Source organism: Mesoplodon densirostris, chromosome 17 (assembly GCF_025265405.1).
Source record: "Mesoplodon densirostris isolate mMesDen1 chromosome 17, mMesDen1 primary haplotype, whole genome shotgun sequence".
NCBI classification, from domain to species: domain Eukaryota; kingdom Metazoa; phylum Chordata; class Mammalia; order Artiodactyla; family Ziphiidae; genus Mesoplodon; species Mesoplodon densirostris.
Window position 1 is genome coordinate 32,950,475 of NC_082677.1, and position 21,711 is coordinate 32,972,185.

The 21,711-nt window shown below is 37.6% G+C and overlaps 1 protein-coding gene across 3 annotated transcripts in view; it reads right to left on the minus strand.

The window, feature by feature from the left end:
- DIAPH3 (diaphanous related formin 3) overlaps positions 1-21,711 on the minus strand; it is a 550,032-nt gene that overhangs the window by 473,402 nt on the left and 54,919 nt on the right. For all 3 annotated transcript variants that reach the window (XM_060080302.1, XM_060080301.1, XM_060080303.1), the window contains 2 exons: positions 21,536-21,703; positions 762-866 (listed from right to left, as the gene is read on the minus strand). In XM_060080302.1, coding sequence (XP_059936285.1) covers positions 762-866; positions 21,536-21,703 — 273 coding nt within the window. The remainder of the gene's footprint in view (positions 1-761; positions 867-21,535; positions 21,704-21,711) is intronic.

Here is a 21,711-nt window from a genome sequence, read left to right on the forward strand (position 1 = left end):
GTGTTTAGTTATTTTTCTCCAATCCAATTCTATTTTATGTTCAGCCAAAAGCATTTCCTACTGTCTTTCTACCGAGCCTTGCTTCTTCATTAGCTTCCATTTTATATTTTTCATCCAATCCACTTAGTCGCAATTTTTTTTATGACAACAAAGCTCATTTGTTGTTCCATGAAATAAATATAATTGATTCTGTGTGCCGGTCATGTTTCTCAGCCATTTAGTTATTACTTCCACCCAAATATTTCATGTTTCCCTAGAAAAGTGGCAGCCACGTGGATTCTTAATGCTCCTTTCAGTGTCTACAGTTATAATTTGTAACAAGCTAATTTTATCCACAGGGACACTCACATTAAAGATATGCCTCTAAGCCACTATTATGTATCCTGATTTAGGTAGTTAGAGTAAAATCAGTCTCACTTTTCTACAATACAAGTATTATCCCAGTTTATAAGTGACATTAGAAATCAATACCCATCTTAATTCACTAACAAGGAGGGGTGTCCTAGAGTGAGTGGACCAAGCAACCACAGTGCTTCTTAACAGTGTGAATGGCCAAACAGCAAAAGCAGTTTAAAAGTTATAAGGTGAGAAATACTTTCAAATTAAACAAACTTATTATAATACTTGTACCTTTAATTATACATACAAAAGCTCTATGATTACAGTTACCTGCAAACTTAGGCACTTCATTAGGCAAATGTATTGTTTTCCATACCACAACATGCTTCAGCAGTACTTCTCAACTTGACAGTTTTACTTACTGTCTTGGAAGCAGTATTAATGTACTGCAGCACCATTTCTTTTTTGATGCTGAAGTCCTTTTCCCGCAATGGTGCCTTTTTATCTTCATTTAAATTCATATCTTCCTGGAAAACACAATTAAAAAGCCTCGTTTTAGAATCTAAGTAGAGCAACAGTTCTACATACACAATGAACAGAAAATCAATAATTTGTGACTAAAGCAGCATTAACTGTTTTGGAATGATTTACATGTAGCTCTGCCAGGAGAAAAAAGAGAAGGGACCTGGAGATACAGAGAACAGAGTATTCTAGATCATTTTAGCAGGTAAAACACTTACCAGAAAAACTTTTTAAATTCACAGCAGGCTAGTAAAATTACATTCACATCACTATAGATAATTAGACAGTTGAAGATTTCTGCCTTCCATAAGCTTATTAGGATTCACAATTTATATATAATTGTGAAATATATATATTACATATAAAAATATATTTATCTATATAAATTATAAATATTATATATTATATGCAATGTATAATATTTATAATTTATATAGATAAATATATTTTAAAATATTAACATATTTTTTAAAAAGCTGTACCTGAAGCCATCTTGCACCATTCTGAAAGCGCTGCTCCATATATCATAAGAATTAAAAGGTAAATAAGCCAATCCCTGTCCAGATTCTGATAAGCTACAAGCACATACCAAATACCTAATACTGATCCTAGCAAGAGGTGAAGCATCCTACAGTTTTAACTGTCTCTTCTCCACCCCTATCAAAAATATTCATTAATTATTTTATTGCATGTTCTAAATCACATAAAAGTGGCACTCATAAAAAGAAGTACCACCTAAAAACCTAACATTTCTCAACAGCACCAATCAAAATAAAGGTTTAAGTAAGCTAGATCTTGCTACAGGCCTAATTCTGACTAAAACATGCAAGTCAATGATATCCACATAAAGATATGAATTGCGACCAGAATCTATCAGCTCAGTTGACAAAGGAAGGGAGGCTGAGGTAAGACAAAAATGGCCGAAGGAGAGGGCAGCTCAAATGGATTTCCTCCTGATCTTAGCCTTGGGTCATCTGTGTGCAGTGTAGGACATCTTAATGTATATAACCTACATATCCACTCAGAAACGTGCCCGTAAAAATCGGGACTTTGGATCACCTAGGGAGCCCAGAAAGTTAAATTTCTTCTAAGTTTTATAAGGGTCCTACAATTCAGACACTGTAGTTTATGCCTTTAGCTGACTCGGTTTTTGGCTACCAAAACTTTGAAGCAATTAAAAGTCAAAATTCCCTTCATTTCACCTTGATACAAAATTTAAGATCTTAGAAGTTGTCCCATTTGACACTCCAATAAAAGGTAGCAATTAGTAATGTCACTCTTGGCTATTCTGGTTAGAAATATCCTATTATGTGAATAATGGTTTATTTTGTTTCTTTTTTTTTTCTCTAAGCCAGTGATTTTCAATACACCTTAACACCACGTAGGAAGTATTCTGGAAATGTCTCGGGGCATTTTGGTTGTCATGGTGACTGAGGTGATGCTACCAGCATTTACAGGGGAAAGGTGTGCTAGACATTCTGCAACACATGAGCTAATCCTACACAATAAGAAACTGTCCTGCGTCTCACAGAGAGATACACAGAACGACAGAGGGAAAATCATAATTATCTACGCCTAGACTCTAATTCAACGAAATTAGATGTACAACAGAATTAATATGTAAATTGTTACATATTTAATACTTTATATATTATGTAACTTAATATACATTGAATTTTCCAAGAATCCAACTACTCTGTACATTATAGTTACACTGTTTTTGTTTTACGCTTTACCATCATTTGTATTCCATTTCTGAAATTTAGGTATCCCAGGACAATGCTGCTTGTGGTATCTGAATCAACAGAACAACACACCTATATCAACCTACATCGTAGCTGTTGTACTCACAGTGGCATGAGGCAAAGACTCCAGAATGTGACTTTATTGTGCCTTCTTGAGTAGTCGATGGCCAACTGTTTACAATGAAATACATACTGTTTTATTATATAGTACAGTAAGGCATTATATGTTGATTTTTTTAAAACTATGAGTGGAGACAGCTTATATAATCTATAAAGAATTTAACTAAGAAAAAGTAATGAGGAAGTTAAGGAGCAATTGTTATAAAAGGTGTGTGTGAGGGGCACCTAAGAGCACAGAGAACATCTGTTTTAAATTATTCACTGTATTTTTTATTTTCTGTCTAATGGCCAAATGTGACCCAGCCTCTTTAACCAGCAAATTAAAATACTTAATAGATATAGAAAACTAAAAAACAGAAAACCCATTAGCTGTGGCAGAAATCAAAATAAAATTTTAAGGTGGAGAGTTGTAAGAAAGAAAAGGCTACTGCTTTCTTTCTGGAAAGGCATCTTCGAGATGACATGAGCTTATACACAAAAGTTGTATGTTTGGAATTAAGGAAGAAACCCAGAGTTCTCCCAACTTCTTTCCTCTGGCTTACCCCACCTCTCTTGTCTAAATATGACACTCAACTCCATAACGAAAGTTTGATGACAGTGGCTGCTTAAAAACAAGAGGAGGGCCTCCCTGGTGGCGCAAGTGGTTGAGAGTCCGCCTGCCAATGCAGGGGATACGGGTTCGTGCCCCGGTCTGGGAGGATCCCATATGCCGCGGAGCGGCTGGGCCCGTGAGCCATGGCCGCTGAGCCTGCGCGTCCGGAGCCTGCGCGTCCGGAGCCTGTGCTCCGCAACGGGGGAGGCCACAACAGTGAGAGGCCCGCATACTGCAAAAAAAAAAAAAAAAAAAAAAAACAAGAGGAAACAAAGAAGAAATGATACTACAGAGAAGTTTGGAATCACCTACATAATCGCACAAACCTTCCAGGATCACTCACTAGGTATGTAACTTCATCTAACAGATGGTCCTTCTCTTTACATCCAGGAAGAAATGGCACTCGAAAGAGTAAGAAAAGTTCTGCCCTTTACAAAAGGAAAAAGAGAAATAAGGGAGTGATGGAAAGAAAAAAAAAGTATGTATCTATGGAACAGGGTACAGGATTTTTAGAATGGATTTTGAATCTTTATCAGTGGAGAACAGGGCTAAAAAAGAAGAAAACTCTACAAGATACTGGCACTGAAACTCTGAGGGTCACAGAGTCCTAGTGAAATGTATTGGAAGCTTTTCCCAGAAAATGCACATCCATATTTTATGTTACAGTTCCAATTCAAGTTAAGCTGAACATCTTCCAAAGCTATCCAAGAACCTGGAGGTGGGAAGCAATGCGGGAGCCAAGCATCTCTATTTAATAAGCCCCTGCCTTGAGGCAAAACCTTCAGCATGAGATTTTGAATATCACATAGTCTAGACTCCATGTATGTATTACACAACAGAAAATACAGGCTCATAGAAATGAAATGACTTTTCAGAGCTATCTGGTTGTTAGAAGCTTGAGAACTGGAGCCCAGACACCCAGTCCAGTGCAGTTTCCAGATAACTGTAAAGGGTCTCCTGTGAGCAAGTCATCAGTTTTCACATTAGTGAGTTCACAGCTGCTTAGTATGATCATATCGCATTTCCGTTGTCTTAGGTAACGTTCCCTAGAGGCAGACCTGGGACAGGGATGCAGGTGCAGGTGATTAATGAGGGGGATGCTCTCAGGAAAAGGGGACTGAGACAGGGACATTCGAAAATGTGGCCTCAGCTGGATTCTCGCTTCAGCCTGAAGTGCACAGCAGTAGATAGTACCTGGAGGGAGAGGCCAGCCTTGACACCGCCCAAGTCAGTCAGCCTTTAGCTGCAGGATCCCAGTTCCCTGAGGCCAAACCTCTGGATTAAGAGGGCAGCTGTGAACCACCAGGAGCCAACACTCACACCTGGGTACGCCTGCAACCAGCCTGGGGAAGGGCGTCTTGGAGGGGCACCAACAGTGTCCACTACACCATTTGAAAATAACTTACTTTATATTATAATAAGGCTTCTTTCTAAGCAGAACTGAATAATACAGAAACCCACATTTATGGCCTACACAAGCAATATAAACTTCTGTGTGTTAACCAGTTCTTCCATTCAAATGTAGGTCAGGACATGTCGTACACTGTATAGATACAGAATGATACTGTAGCTACAGATTTTATAACAGCCCTGAAAAACAGCTTACTTCAATATATATCTATATATTGATATATATGTAACTCAATAAATATCTGTAACAAATAAAATAATAAACAGGAAATACATAGAACACATAATTGTACAAGGCCTGAGGAATGATTTGAAGGAGGCTAATATTTCAGTGGGTATGAGATAAATATCTATTTCTTTAAATGGAAAAACCTGATCAGTTGGCTACTTAACTGAATATAGCTCATTTAAAAATATTTTTTGAGTAGTCATCAATCAAAACTTTAGTGTCTGTCAATCTGAAGAGTAATTATTGGTTTTGTTGTGAAAGTTCTATTAATACCTTAGCAACATATATTATGAATTAACTCACTTAACTACCTTCATATACATGCTTAAACACAGTTTTTGCCTGGGGAAATTGGGAGTTGCAGCATCAAAAAGTAATTTTCCTCTAGTTAATTACTTTCTAATTAAAAACTATACTTAAATTGAATCACTGTGCTACTTCACTTTGTGAGTCTGACTGGCACTAGGGGCAGATTTCAGAAATACAGGGAAGAAATACTGAAGAAAAAAACATTAAGGGGCATGCTAAAAAATAAGCAGGATTCTTGGGAAGTGTCAAGGTCATGAGAGATGAGGAAGTACCACTGATCAGGAGATGAAAGAAACATGGCAAACTAAACATAAGATGTGATGCTGGGCTGTAACCTAGAACAGGAAAAGCACATGAGTGAGAAAGCTGCTAAAATCTGAATAAAGTCTGTGGTTTGGTAACTACTGTACCAACATTAATTTCTTAGTATTAATAATTGCACTAAAGTTATATAAGATGCTGGCATTAGAGGAAGTTGGGTGAAGGGTATAAAATAATTCTCTGTACTATTTTTGCAACTCTTCTGTAAGTCTAAGATTATTTCAAAATAAAGTTTTTTAAAAACTAAATTAAAATATTCATTAAAATTCTGCTTTAAAAAATAATTTGAAAAGAACAAGAAAATGGAACATCTTACATTCTTTAAAAATACAGTAGTTTTTTAAACGTCCACTAAATAAAAGTTTGTAGTGTATTGGCCACAATAAATACACACAAACTTGATGGAGGGGAGGGAAGTAAAGAAACCACTATCAAGACAAATCTGAGGCTACCGAGAGGAAGAGTTAAGACACAGGTAACAGAAGTCCATTCCAAACCTAAAGGTCAGGCATCCTTCGGAATTTTCCAAAACACAAAGTTCAAGTTGCTCACATGTCTTCCCATTTTCATTCCAAATCTGCTCTCTGAACCATCCTTCTCACTCATTCTCCAAGCAACACTTGCTACACCTTTTCACAAGGACCTGGTAGTTCTATAATCTTAAATGACAGTTAAGTCTGAGCCAGGCACTCTGCTAAAACACTTATAAGCATAATTTATTTAATACTCAGTAATAACCCTTTGAGGTATGTACTATCCTCTTTATGGATAAGAGAATTGAAACTTCGGGAAATCCTGTAAGTTGGCCACAGTCCTGTAGCTTAGATTTGTCTCTCCATTCTTATTTCCATATTATTTATCTCCATTATCTAAAATCCCACTTCCTCTGGGGCTAATGCCATCTGACATGCTCGGCAGCCAACACCTTGTGTTGACTCCTCTGCCAGCCCACGCCTTCACACCCACAACCAGCAATCTTCATTTCCACTTTCCTCAGCCACGGTCTTCATGACCACCCCTGAGCCTTTTCATTAGCTAAAAACTGTTCCACCTCTAGTATAATCATAATCTACAAGATCCTTTTCTCTGACCTCAATCTTCTATCTTTTCACTTCTCCCACTCCCAAGCCACCTATTTTTTGACCTCAATAAAACCTCCAGTGTCGTGACCCCCTCCATTTTCTCCCAATTAGGCTCTTATGGTCCATCACTTCCTACAACATTGATGGGAAATCCTTGTGGTCTCTCCTCACATTCCCTAGAGTACTCATTTCAAACTTGCCATGCTCCAGGAGCTATGAAACCATTGCTTCTACCTACCATTTTCAGTAAGCAAATTTTAATTTCCTCCATGAAAAGGAACCTATAATTCAATTTCCTGTTTCCTCTATTACCAATGTATTTGCACACTAATTTTTCTGTGCCAACTCTTGCCTCTATCCAAAGATAATCCCATTCATTTATGCTCTGGATCCTCTTTCCTCTCACCTCCTAAAAGGGCACTGCACATCAATTACCCTGTTTTAATCCCGTTTCACTAAATTCTTCTCAGTTGGTTGGGTCTCAGTATATAAACATGTTAATCCTTAATGGATTAAAAATTAAAAGAAAAAAGCCTCCCCTCAACCCTAGCTCTCCTTTGTATATGCCTTTCTTTTTCCTCCTTCACAGATAATTTTTAAAAGAACTTTTTTCTACACTTGCTGTCTCTTTTATATTGCATATACTTTTTAGATATTTGTCAAATGAGATATAATAAAACTTCTCAAATAGAATTTGCTAATCCTATTTTGGGACAAACATGAAATGCAGGTTATTTTCTGGGAAATGGAGCTGGAGCCAGAGATAATACTCACAGCCCCAGCCTTGAAGAGTAATGGAAACAAAGTCCAGCTCCAGAGGCAGGGTCTCCAGGCAGTGGTACTGGCACAGGTAAAACTGGCCAAGCTAAAATCCATCATGTCTTCAGGGAGCACTAGCAGAACCACACACAACCTCTGTGACCTGGAACCGTCAATGTGTGGGTGAGCTGTGCAAAGCAGCACCTGCTTGAGAGGTGAATAGCGCTGAGATCCTACCAAGACTTCACTCACCAGGCTGTGTGACTTTGTGTGGTGCTGTGTCCTCTCAGAGGAAAGAAGGTGTACACATTTTTCTAACTTGCACAAAGACACCAGGTGGGTAGTTGTGGCCCTGACCTGGAAACCAGGTCAATGACATGTAGTCAAGCCAGCAGCTTTTAAGATGCTCCAAAGGATTTTTCCTATGTGTCAGATGGGGCCAGAAGTTCCCACAAACCAGGAAAATCCAAGTTTGCTACTATCTTTAGACACCTTGACTCCATCCTAGGCTGATAAAATACCAACACAAAATAAATACCTTCCACTTCTTCTCTGGCAAAACTAAGAGAGAAAAAAAGATGTAATCTTAATACTCATGCACATACATGCAACTAGTGAGCACCAAGGTGTAATCAAGCAGAGAATGGCAAACAGAGAGTGGACATTTTTTCAACTGAATTACAAACATTAGACTCACTATTTTCATTCATGGATGTGGATTTTACAAGACAGCATGTTCACTAAATTTACATGCATCAAGTTGAGTGGGATAGTTAATGCCATGGAGAGTCAGACTAAATTTAAAATGATTGACTTATTTGGAGAATTAAGTGAATACACGAGCAGCAAATTGAAGATGGTCAGGTGTGAGGAAATTTACCCAGAGAGGAAAAACACAACAGACAGGCAGAAGCATGACTAGAGTTATAAAATGTATCCTGCAAAAAACAGTACAATAATGGATCAAAACATTCATGAGGATCAATAAGCATAATATTAAACGGTAAAAATAGGAAGCACAGCAATATCAAAACCAAACATTCTGATTAAGTCAACAGTTATCATCTCATTTCAGTAGTGTTCAGTGCTTTGTTTCATGGGTTAAAGCCAAAATAATTGTTCTTGGTAGCAGTTTTGCTAATTTTTTTTCACTACAGCCACAAATTGGTTATACAAGGTCCACAATGATCCCCTAATTACTTCTCCTGAGACCTCAGAGCTAACATCCTACCAGAGCAATTTTACCCATACTTCTTCTAAAAGTATAATTCTGTCCTTCACCACATTGGAATTCATCTTCCATATCACACAATGTCAAAAGGTCTTGCTGATGTTTATCCCTACTGAGGAATGTTCTTACTACCATGAGTGGTTTAGTGCCAAATAAAAACATCAAAGATTTCATGATCTCATTCCAGGTAATTATGTACTCCCAAATAGTGCACATTAACTACATGAATCTCATGTAGTTCTGCAATTTAATATACTGTATCCTTAGATTAGGCTTAAGTAAAATTAGAAAACCTGTAAAAGATAAATACAACCAAAACCCTGGAACTTGGAATTAAATTTATTACTACTTTTCTTTAATAAATTTATTTATTTTTGTTTGTTTGTTTTATTTATTTTTGGCTGCGTTGGGTCTTCATTGCTGCGCATGGGCTTCCTCTAGTTGCAGGGAGCGGGGCTACTCTTTGTTGTGGTGCGTGGGCTTCTCATGGCGGTGGTTTCTCTTGTTGCAGAGCACGGGCTCTAGGTGCGTGGGCTTCAGTAGTTGTGGCACACGGGCCCAGTAGTTGTGGCTCGCGGGCTCTAGAGCGCAGGCTCAGTATGACGCACAGGCTTAGTTGCTCCGTGGCATGTGGGATCTTCCCAGACCAGGGCTCAAACCCATGTCCCCTGCATTGGCAGGCGGATTCTTAACCACTGTGCCACCAAGGAAGTCCTATTACTACTTTATATTGAAGATGCCCATAAATATGCTAGAGCTAAAAAACAGCTTATCTTTCTTTGTCCATCATTTTTACTATGTTCTTATATTAACCTTTATATAAGGTTTTATAACCTTTATATAATCCTTTCATTTTTTTTAATATAACTGTGATTCTAAAGAGGTCAGATTTTTTGGTTTCATCAATAGTGGGGTTGGATTCACTGTTCTATCCACAATGTCCTTACTCAATCCCAATTAAAATTAACAGGAAATCAGATAGCTAACTCATTAACAGGACAGCGCCATAAAATAGCATTTACCCAGAGATTTACAACAAACTCATAAACGTTGTTATTCAACCGAATATTCTAACTGGAGCTTATAGAAAGAGTGCAAACTATTTCAATTTGAAACCAAATTACAATTTAACCTAATGCCAGTATCAGGGAATAAACAAACATAGAAGAAACTTAAATACCACTTTTTTCTCACATGCTATAAATTTTAGCAGAATAGACAAGAAATGAGATGAATATGCAGCATGCCGCACAACTCTACTTTGGAATATAATCTGGCTGAAACTGTTCAAGCTTATGCATAAGCACCTACAATCACAGGCAACTGCTACATAATCCAGCAGAAAAGAACACTGCTACTTATAAAAAGGGTTTCATTCACTTATTTGCTTTTCAACTTTTCTAAGCAAAGCCATTTCTTTGTAAATTACATAAAGGATAAAAGGGTTATTTCACAAAGCACAAAGGCTGACTTTTCTAGAGAAGAATATAAGACTAAAAAAAAGCCTTCATCTTTTGGAAAGGCTGTACCTGCACACTTCCTAATTAGTGAAAGAGCAAGCTTAAACATTATCATAACCTTTATCCTTTTAAAACTCTCCTTTCTAACCATTGGACTGGTTCCATGAACTCCCACCAGGCAAAATCTAAGGCTCCTAAATCATTTATTTTCTCATTTATCTGGATCTAGAAGAAACAACGAGGCACTGACATTATCCCCCTGACAAACACAACCCATGAATCAAGTTGACAATAGCCTTACACTTCTACCCTCTCTTCCTCCTCCTCCCCGACTTGGATTATTATTTGGATTGCTTTTAAACAACCTTTCCCTGAATTTTTCAATTTCTACCTGAAGGAGAGGGAGATGGGTGACAACTAATAGATCAGAACGAAGCATTACGTAGAACCTCTCTCGTTTTATCTGGTCAACCCAAAATATACTTCTATAGTTTATAAGAAATAAAAACACCCATGATACGGAAAAGTAGATTTGTAAAAAATGCTAATACTTGAAATAAGCGAACTGTTAGTAAAAATCTATAGCAGTCGGGCCTCCCTGGTGGCGCAGTGGTTGAGAGTCCGCCTGCCGATGCAGGGGATACGGGTTCGTGCCCCGGTCTGGGAGGATCCCATATGCCGCGGAGCGGCTGGGCCCGTGAGCCATGGCCGCTGGGCCTGCGCATCCGGAGCCTGTGCTCCGCAACGGGAGAGGCCACGACAGTGAGAGGCCCGCATACCGCAAAAAGAAAAAAAAAAAAAAAAAAAATCTATAGCAGTCAATTGGCCCTTAAAGAACTAACACAAACGAGTTTTCCTTGGTGTTTCATTAAGACTCCTGGTGACCCTTAAGACATCACTTACACATCCAATACAATAGGTGTTCATTTGTCTGACTGAAGAAATAGCTATGCATAAATCTTTAACACCAACAATGAAAGCGGAAAAAAAGATTAAAAACGAAAAAAGAAAATTATCTTTAGTGTGTACCCAAAGAGTGGCAATGTGGAATAAAGATAGCAATAAGAACCATCCTCCCACGAACTGTACCAAAAAGAATCAAATTCAATTTTATCAGTTCACTTGAGCTCTTCTTTCTTCCTCTGGACCTTAGTTTCAAAGATATCTGAGTTGACTACAAAGCTAAGAACACAAAGACATCTCAGTATTTAATTCTATGTGTACTAATTTATATTTTTTCTTGCTTAGACATGGTATTCACCAAAGCAGAAGAAACAGACTAACTCATTCAACAATACAGGAAGTATGCACTGTGAAGACATGAAGGGAACAAAGATGAATAAAGTTAAATGTTCACAGTCCAATAAAATAGAGTTCTTATGAAAAGATTAGAAAACTGATCTAATGACATAGTAAATAAAAGAAAACAGAAATGTATCATACATAGTCACTCATTTAATCAGTAATGGAGGATATACTCAGTTTAAAGGATAAAAATTAGCAGAACTACACGTCAGCCTCATTGGAAGGCGAGTCTAGAGAAGGGCTAGCCAACTTAATTCAAATAACTGAAATGTAAAATGAATAAAAGGCCTTTACCAAATACTTCAGGAACAGGAAAAAAAAAATTAACTCTTTTCTGGGGTTTTCTACTCAGTGCAGTGAAAGGAAAAAGAAAGGAATAAGAATAGGAAAAGATACAAAAGTTAGTCACAGATATTCTGATTACATACATAGAAAAATATGAGGAACTCTACAAAGAATAAAAACTGAGAATTCAATAAGATTACTGAATACCAAAAGCAACACACAAATTAATAATCTTAGTAAAAATGTTAAGTTTTTTAAAATACTAGTTACATTTTAGAAATAAACCAAGGAATAAAGCTCATAAAAGATGTACATGACCTCTAGGGAGAAAATTATAAACTTTATAGTTCAGGAACAGAGAAAATTGAAATAAATAAATAGACAGATATAAGATATCCAGTGTTCACAGAAAAATTTAATATCACAAAGGCATTTATCCTGTCTAAATCAATAAATTTATTGCTATTCCAATCAAGATCCCAACAGGGTTTATAATAAAACTTAACTAATTGATTGTAAAATTAATATAAAATCACAAAGGGGCCAAGAAGAGCCAGGACAATTTTGAAGAAGGGACGGGGGTCCTAGATATGAAGGCTTATTATACAGTTATATAAATTAAGACAATGGATATAAATGCAGAGCTAGACAAACAGACCAATGGACAAATCAAACCTCAGAAACAAACCTACATATGAGCAATACCTTGATGTATAACAGTGGAGATATTACAAATGATGGACAAGAATGGCTATTCAATAAATTCTGCTAGAAAAACTAGTTATCCATGTAGGAAAAGTATTGGATCCAATCTCTCACGTCAGACATAAAGATATCATAATTCTAACAATTTTAGGAATGTAGAAGAACAGATCTATGATGTCAGGATAGAGAAGGATTTCTTAAATAATATACTTATGACATATTTAAGACCGTTTAAAAATCTAAATGGAGCAACTATGGCTCAGGCATCCAAAATGGGGCCAGACCATTGTTGATGTGGTTTCAGACACATTCCTGCATCTCTAAGAACTTGAACTGTATCAAACTCAAGAACAGGACCAGCCATTTCAAAACAACATCTCCTAGTATCTGCTAGCTGCACCCTTGTAGTTTTCGAACAGAGAAGAACAAACCTGACTCCATATTGTATCTATTCCTTTAGCTCTAACCTTTGTGCTCTGTGGCCTTGCTTAGTCATGCTGACTCTGCACCTTTGTAAAAGAAGTTGCCTATAGCCTGAAATATACATGATAGCCCATTCTTAAGGGTCTGCCTCCCAGGCTTGACCTTTAAGGTATAAAACTTTCATTCCTATAGAGATAAAAATTTCCGGAACAGAAATAGCATTTGAAGATTTACAGGAACATTGTAATCAGACCTAAGTGGACAGCTGCAAGAACAAGGGATTCCTGAACCAAGAAGTTTGCAACAACCAGCCACACCTACACCTTTTTTAGTATAGAAGCCTGAATTCTAACTCGGGTAAGATGGTTCTTTGGGACCCTAGTCCACAATCTTCTAGGTCTGCTGGCTTTCTGAATAAAGTCACTATTCTTTGCCCCAGCGCCTCAGTCTCTCCATTTATTGGCCTGTCATGCAAGGAGCAAGTTAGCAGCTTGGACTCCGTAGCAGTTTCAAAGTCTGTCCCCCTTCACAGCTAAGTCTGTCCCCCTTCACAGCTACGTAATCAGTTCCGACCCCAGACAATCCCTGACTAACAAGCACCCTTACTTCTTTCTAACTCCAGTCCTAATTCTTGACAGACAACTTATGTAAATAACCTTGCAGTTTTTTTGCCTTTATAACCCTCCCCCATTTTGTGGTCCAAAGGAACACAATTCAAATGGTCCTTGAATCTTTATCTCCTGGGCTGCAATCCTAACAAACCCTAAATAAACACCTGTTTATTCAATCAGGTCTCTCTTTCTGAAATTTTGGTTAACAATACAAAAAGCAGAAACCATAAAAAGATTTATAAATCTGGCCACATTGATTTTTACATCTCTGTACTTTCATCCATCCTACCACCCCCAAAAAGGAAGTAAAAAGACAAGACTCAGACTGGGACAAGATACTTACAACTCATATAAACTGACAGGAGCATTAAGGGTATGTGATGAATTCTACAAATCAATAGGAAAAAGAAAAAACCTCAGTGGAAAAAACTGGCAAAAGATATGAACAAGAAATTCACAGAAGAGTAAACCAAAGGGCCAATAAGTGTGTGAAGAAATGTTCAACCTCACTTATGATCAAAGAAAAAAAAATGATTAAAGTATTAGGTAACCTGTTTATATCCAACAGACTTTCAAAACTTAAAAAGCCTTATTATACCAATGGAAACTCAGTGACATTCTACAAATTAATCAGGCGGAATCTTCAAGTTTCAAATTCATAAGATACAAGATTAAGGACCTCTTCTAGACTGAGGAGATTTTAAAACATGACAACTGAATACAACACATAGTCCTGAACAGGATTCTTTTGCTATAAAGAGCACTGCTGGTACTACTGGTAAAACTTAAGAGTGTGAGGATTAGTTGACAGAAATTGATCAGTGTTAGCCTCCTGATGGTGGTGGTTATATTGTGGTTAAGTAGGAGGATGTCCTTTTTTGTAGACTAATACTAAAATATTAAGGGATTATGAGGCATTGAGTCAGCAACTTACCAGCAAGTAGTTCAGAAAAAAAGTTTTTTTCCTGTACATTTATCATTAAGACACAGAAAACTTTTTTTTTTTTTTAACATATAGGAACAAAACCAACAGATTCAGGGTATTGTTCACCTTCAGGAATTAAAGAAGAATGTGATTGAAAGGAGTACACAAAGTATTTCAATTAATTATATATGTTCTATCCTTTTTTGTATACCTCACATATCCTATTTAAAAATACCACTGAACAAAAGTAGATTCAACTTGATAGTACATACTGAAAATTGTTTCAAAATTAACTTTTGAATGCCTTTGGGATTATCTATACTATGTTTCCCCACACTAAAAGCTAAAATATTTATTAAATAGTAGGTCATCTAAGCTCTTAATGGGAATAAACACTTCAAACACATGCTTAAGAGATAATGCTGATGGCATTTTATAAATGTGCTCCCTCCTACATTACAAAAGAGCCTAGTAAACATCTTCCCAAGCAAAGATTAGATCATTACTATTCATACTTAAGTATTCGTGCAACTTTATTAGACCATTTCTTCCATGCTTACAAATGATGACAGGAAGTCCAGAATTTAAATAATTTTTGTTAGAGTAATTCTGTCATCATTGGCATTCATTTGATGCCTGTTGATGACCTTTCTTGCAGCCTTCGTTCTCTCAACAGATAGTGAAAGTGAGAAAACAAAAAAAAAGATATGAATGCATGAAATCTCTCTTCCTACTCATTATTTTAACATTTTTGTGTTATTTAGCAAACTGGCAATTAAAGATAATTTCCACCTAAACATAGTATTGAAGGTGAAAAGAAATGTAAAGCCTTAGAAATCTTAAAAGTTAGAAAGATGCACCTAATTCAACAGGCAGTTATTTGGGATGATAAACCAGTTGGATGATGCTGCATGGATTTAATCTAACAGAGAGACATATCAAAATGATAAATAAAGGATAAATTACACAAGGGACTTATACACAAGCAGCTCTGAGGGGTGAAAGATCTGTACACTGAACACTGTAAGTCACTGATGAAAAAAGCTGCAGAAGACACAAATAAATGGAAAAATGTTCTGTGTTCTTGGGTTGGAAGAATTAGTATTGTTAAAATGTTCATCCTACTCAAAGCCATCTATATATTCACTGCAATCCCTATCAAGATTCCAATGGCATTTTTATAGAAACAGTCCTACAATTTGTATGGAACCACCAAAAACCATGAATAACCAAAGCAATCTTGAAAAAGAACAAAGCTGGAGATATCACACTTCTCAATTTCAAACTATATTACAAAGCTATAGTAATCAAAACATTATGGTACTGGTATGAAAACAAACACAAAGAACAACAGAACAGAATCAGGAGTCCAGAAATAAACCCATGCATATATGGTCAACTAATATTTGAAATGGGAGCCAGCAATACTCAATAGGGAGAGATAGTCTCCTCAATAAAGGAGGAAAAACTGGATAATCACTTGCAAAAAAAAAAGAAAGAAAGAAAAGAAAGAAACTGGACTCCACCTTATACCACTCACAAAAATTAACTCAAAATGGATTAAAGACTTAAATTTAAGATCTGAAATTCTAAAACTCCTAGAAGAAAACAGAGAGGAAAAGCTCCTTCATGTTGGTTTTGGCAATGAGTTTTTTGAACATGACACCAAAAGCACAAGCAACAAAAACAAAAATAAACATGAAGGATTTCATCAAATTAAACAGCTTCTGCAGAGCAAAAAAAACGCCATCAACAAAATAAAAAGGCAACTTATGAAATGGGAGAAAATATTTGCAAACCACATATCTGGTAAGAAGTTAATATCCTAAATACATAAGGAACACACATAACTCAAAAGCAAAGAAACAAAATCTGATTAAAAATGGGAAGAACTAAATAAACATTTTTCCAAAAAGGTTAAACACATGGCCAACAGGTACATGAAAAGGGAAATTAATCCCTTATGAAAAGGGATTGAAATGAAAACGTCATTAATCATCAGGGAAATGCAAATCAGAACCACAATGATTATATCACCTCACAGTCAGAATGGCTGTTTTCAAAAAAAAAAAAAAGATCAAGTGCTGGGGAGGATGTGAAAAAAAAAGAACCCTTATGCATTGCTGGTGGAGTGTAAATTGTTATAACCACTATGGAAAATAGTACGGAGGTTCCTCAAAAAATTAAAAATAGAACTATCATATGATCCAACAATTCCACTTTTGGGTATTTATTTGAAGAAAGCAAAAGCACTTACTTGAAAAGATACCTTCATGCCCATGTTCAATGCAGTATTATTTACAATAGCCAAGATAGAGAAACAACCTAAGTGTCTGTTGAGAAATGAATGGATAAAGAAACTGTGGTGTGTGTGTGTGTGTATTCCTATATACTCATATATATATGAATACTATCCAGCCATAAAAAAGGAAGTCCTGCCATTTGTGACAACATGGATAGACCCTGAGGGCACTATGCTAAGTGAAATAAATCAGGCAGGGAAAGAAAAATGCTGTGTGTTATCACTTGTATGTGGAATCTAAAAATACCAAACTCACAGAAACAGGGTTCATTGGTGGTTGCCAGGGACTGAGGGGTGGGGAAAGTGGGTGAAGGTAGTCAAAGGATACAAATTTACAGCTATAAAATGAATAAATTCTCAGGATGTAATGTACAGAATGGTGACTCTAGTTTAAAAAAATATTATGTAGTTGAAACTTGCTAAGAGAGTAAACCTTAAAGTTCTCACCACAGGGAAAAAAATGATAATTATGTGAGGTGATGGACGTGTTAACTGACCTTATTGTGGCAATCCTCTTAAAAAATATACCTCTATCAAATCATCACACTGTATACTTTAAGTTTACACAACGTTAAATGTCAATTTCATCTCAATAAAACTGGAAAAAAATAAGAAAATAAGTTCAGTTTCTGGTTTGTTGAGGTTTAACATCTCTTAGAGAGCTTGATTATAGCTGCTCTTTGTAGAAGACACAGCAAAGGGTCAGAATATAGGGAATATTCTACAGTATAAAAGGGCTCCAATCCCCTAGAAGGAGTGTGTAGGGAACAATTGATAAAGAAGACAAGAGGTACAGAGGCAACACTCAGAGAAAATAAAAAGAGGAGGCATGGAAAGTAAACTGGTATGAATCGGCTAGAGAGGAGACAAATCAGGAAAAGGAAAGAAGTGTCACGGTACCCAAAGGAAAAAGAGAAACACAAACAAGAGGTCAGCTGTGCTGTGTTACATGTTGCAAACAGGATCTGATGATTGGAAAGCCACTTACAGTTAGAGGGGTAAACATCTACAGCAAAGCAACAGCAAGAATGAAAAGCTATTGGTAGAAAGAGCCAGAGTAAACTATTCTTTGTGGAGGACAGGCTCTGAATGGAACAAGATAAAGGACAGGAGCTGCGGCAAAGGACACATGAGCTTCCCATGGACAGGATACGGATCCCAAGGAGAAGCAGGCCCGGGCCATCTAAGTGATACTGCATCCCAAAGGTGACCCCACCAGAGGAATGGTCTCATGGAAGCCTGGGGCAGAAGGCCAAAGGAGACGTCACCAGTGACAAGGGAATTATAGGTGAGACTGGGCGCAGGGGAGCCATGAAAATACCACAGGAGAAAGGAATGCACATTTGTAATCCCCTAACCTCTGACAGGCAAAATGGTCCCCCAAAGATATCCATGCCCTAAGCCCTGGCTTCTGTAAATATGTCAAATGACATGGCAAAAGGGACTCTGCAGATGTAATTAAGGTTACAAACTTTAAAACAGGAAAATTCTTTTGGATTTTCTGGGTGAGCCCGAGCTAATACATGAACCCTAAAAAGCAGAGGACTTTCTCCACATGGAGGCAAGAGATGCCACAGAAGGGGAATTCAGAGAAATTCTAAGTGTGAGATGGATTTGATGTATCTGAGATGTAAGGGCCCACGTGAAGGACAGGAAAGAGGCCTCTCAAAGCTAAGGCAGCCCCCAGAGGACAATCAGGGAGAAAACTGGGACCTCAGTCCTACAACATCGGGAAACTGGACTCTGCCAACAAAATGAAATCAGAAGAGGATTCTCCCCAAAGCCTCTGATAAGAGCCTCTGACACCAATTTCAGCCTTGTCAGCCTACAGAAACCAGCTGAGTCGACTTGGACTTCAGCCTACAGAACTATGAGACAATACAGCGGTGTGGTTTTAAGCCACCAAATCTGTGGCAATTTGTCACGGCCAGCAATAAAACTAACACAACATCCCATGGCACCAGTGCTAGATTATAAATACCCTCAGCCAGCAAAATATTTTTATTCCTCCTCCCCTCATCTCCAATGTCATCCTGGAGGAGATAGGTTCAGTCTGGAGAGCAGGAAAGACGGGAAACACAGTGCGGGGAAACAGAGCAGAGCCCACCAGAGCCCCAAGCACGGCCCCAAGAACGGCCACGACCATGACCCCAAGCACAGCCACGACCACGGCCCCAAGCACGGCCCGAAGCACGGCCCCAAGCACGGGCCTGACCACGGCCCCAAGCACGGCCACGACCACAGCCTGCACTGGAGGCTTTAAGTGGAGCAGCCTTCAAAGAGGGAAAGTGAGAGGCTTTCTCTGGATAAAAGTTAACTTATTTAAATTAAACTAGGGTTTTCATTAACTGAAAGCAAACAGAAAACTCTGGGACCTGTGGTGAATTTTATCCAGGGGCAGGAAAGAATAAGCTGAAAGAGCTGGTTTAAAGGGGCAATGGCTGGAACAAACAAGTCACTTTCAATCTGTACCTACCATGTTCACCTCGGTCAAAAAGCCAGCTACACAGATCTACTGTGAGTTCAAGAGCAACCACTGAAATTTGATGTCCATAAATCAAAGCTGTATACACAGCAATGCTCACACAACTATTTCACATATCTAAGATCTAAAGAGAACAAGATGAGCTTTCAGATAAAAATTCTGCTTTCACTGGATGACAAAGAGGAAAAAAAGCCCTTAAGAAGGAGCATAACTAAAAATTCATCACTACTTTTAAAAAGTGCACTGAAAATGTTACCCAACGACCAGCTAAATTAATTTCCTAAATAAAAGTGAAATGAGTACAAATGTTGAAGGATTACACTGTACTTCGCATTCATTAAGTAATCAAGTCAACACACTGTCTTTCAAAGGACCGTCTTGAGGAGGGAAAAGAGGTGTTCTTCAAAACAAAGATTTTACTTCATGGAAAAAATCATCTAAGTACCTTTGATAACGTTAAGATTTTTTTAAACTGTACAATGCCAAAACAAAGAATCTAGATACAACAACTAAATGAAACCTCATTTTGGCAAATGCCAAAAAATGAAAATGGCAGATTATTCAACGTTGCTTCCTCAAAAGACTTTTTATTAATAAAAATGGTATGGATAGGTGCAAGCCAAAAATAAAACCCAACCTAAATCTAGCATCCTCCCCAGACATAAAAACAGCTTTAAATTTGTCAAAGATGTGGTATCCCACCTGACAAGCCTGAGAAATATCACTAGTCCACATTTAAAGGAGAAAGACCCTTCTCAGTTTTAGAATCTCCAGCAGGTTTTCCCTGCATTGACCACTGTGATATGGTCAAGGTATCAGAAAGGGAGAAAAAAAAAAAAAAAAAAAAAACCTATTCTTTATTTTTTTTAAAGCCTTTAGTTGTGACAAACTCACTCATTAGCAAATTGGGCAGCCCTGAGAAAGCAATCATTCATTTTACTTCAGCTGAGTAAAGTGAGTTTGACAGCAAAAAATCTTCTGCCAACAAGTAGACCTGTTTAAGATTTAACAAGTGGGGCTTCCCGGGTAGCGCAGTGGTTAGGAATCCGCCTGACAATGCAGGGGACACGGCTTCAAGCCCTGGTCCAGGAAGATCCCACATGCCACGGAGCAACTAAGCCCATGCACCACAACTACTGAGCCTGCGCTCTAGAGCCCACAAGCCACAACTACTGAAGCCCGTGAGCATAGAGCCCGTGCTCCACAACAAGAGAAGCCACCGCAACGAGCAGCCTACACACTGCAACGAAGAGTGGCCCCCGCTCGCCGCAACTAGAGAAAGCCTGCGGGCAGCAACGAAGACCCAACACAGCCAAAAATAAATAAATAAAATTAATTAATTAATGTAAAAAATTTTTTAAAAGATTTAACAAGTGATCTGGCCCAGTTATTAAAATATGTAAACACTTCAAAAATGTCAAAATCCATCTGCCCTGTTCATACAATTAAAATTGATACTCTTAGCTAGGAGAAGGGTAAGAAAGACTAACAGAAAAATACTTCTAAAGTCATCATGTTCAGAACAGAATACCATCAAGTATGTTCTGTACTTCCTAGGTAGTTGTACTTTAACAGCTACTAGCTGCGGTAAGCCTCCATAAATGTCTAACATCACTGGCCTACTTGCTTTACTTACTCAGATGACACCAGCAATTATGAACCAAAAGAAAAATTTTTCTTAACAAGGTAGTCACAAGTGAACCAAAAAAGTACGATTCCAGAATCTCATGGATAATTTAGGTAGTGGCTCCACATATGATACGTGAATGAGGGGGCACTTTATTATCTTGAGTCCTCAAAGGTAGTCTTGAAGAAATCTACCTTATACAAGTCTCATTGACAGATGCAAAGGCTAGCAAAAATGGTTACGTTCTTTTGTTCTAGACTGAAATTATATCAACTTGTGGTGATAAAAGAATTACAAAGGCACACCCCAAACTCAGTGAGTTCAAGTGCAGATTTAACTGTTGCAGGACTATGCAAACCTGGTTATCGTGAGAACTGAGAAAGGACTCAAACAAGGTCCAAAAATCCGCACGCTTAACAATGCACACAGCAGAGAGCTGTGACCGTCATTCTCAAATGCAACCGACCCAGACAGACCACTTAGATAATCCATTTAAGGCAAAAAGTAGATCATTTGATACTTTAGAGGTTTATGTTTTTATGCATTTCTGTGTAAAACAACTGGTATGACATTTTTCTTCGGATTCTTATTTTTGTAATCCTAAAACTCTATGCCTTAAGTACTATCTTAGTGACATCAGAAATCACCTATGGAACCTGAGTTTCAGACATGTGTGGTTCCATTAACATGAGTCGAAGCAAAGTCTTTCTTTTACATCAAACGTTTTATAAGGAATCAAAATTCTTACCATCATCTTTTCAAAAAGCTCTAAGAGTTCCTTCTCTGACAGTGGCTTTAGAATGTTTTCATTCATCTCTGAAGAGCAATCATTGCTTGAAAATGCAGTCTTCAGGTTGGAAAGTGGAGTCCTTTCTTTCTTGCTCCCTGGAATTCTTATGCTGGCAAATCTGTCCAGCTATGAAG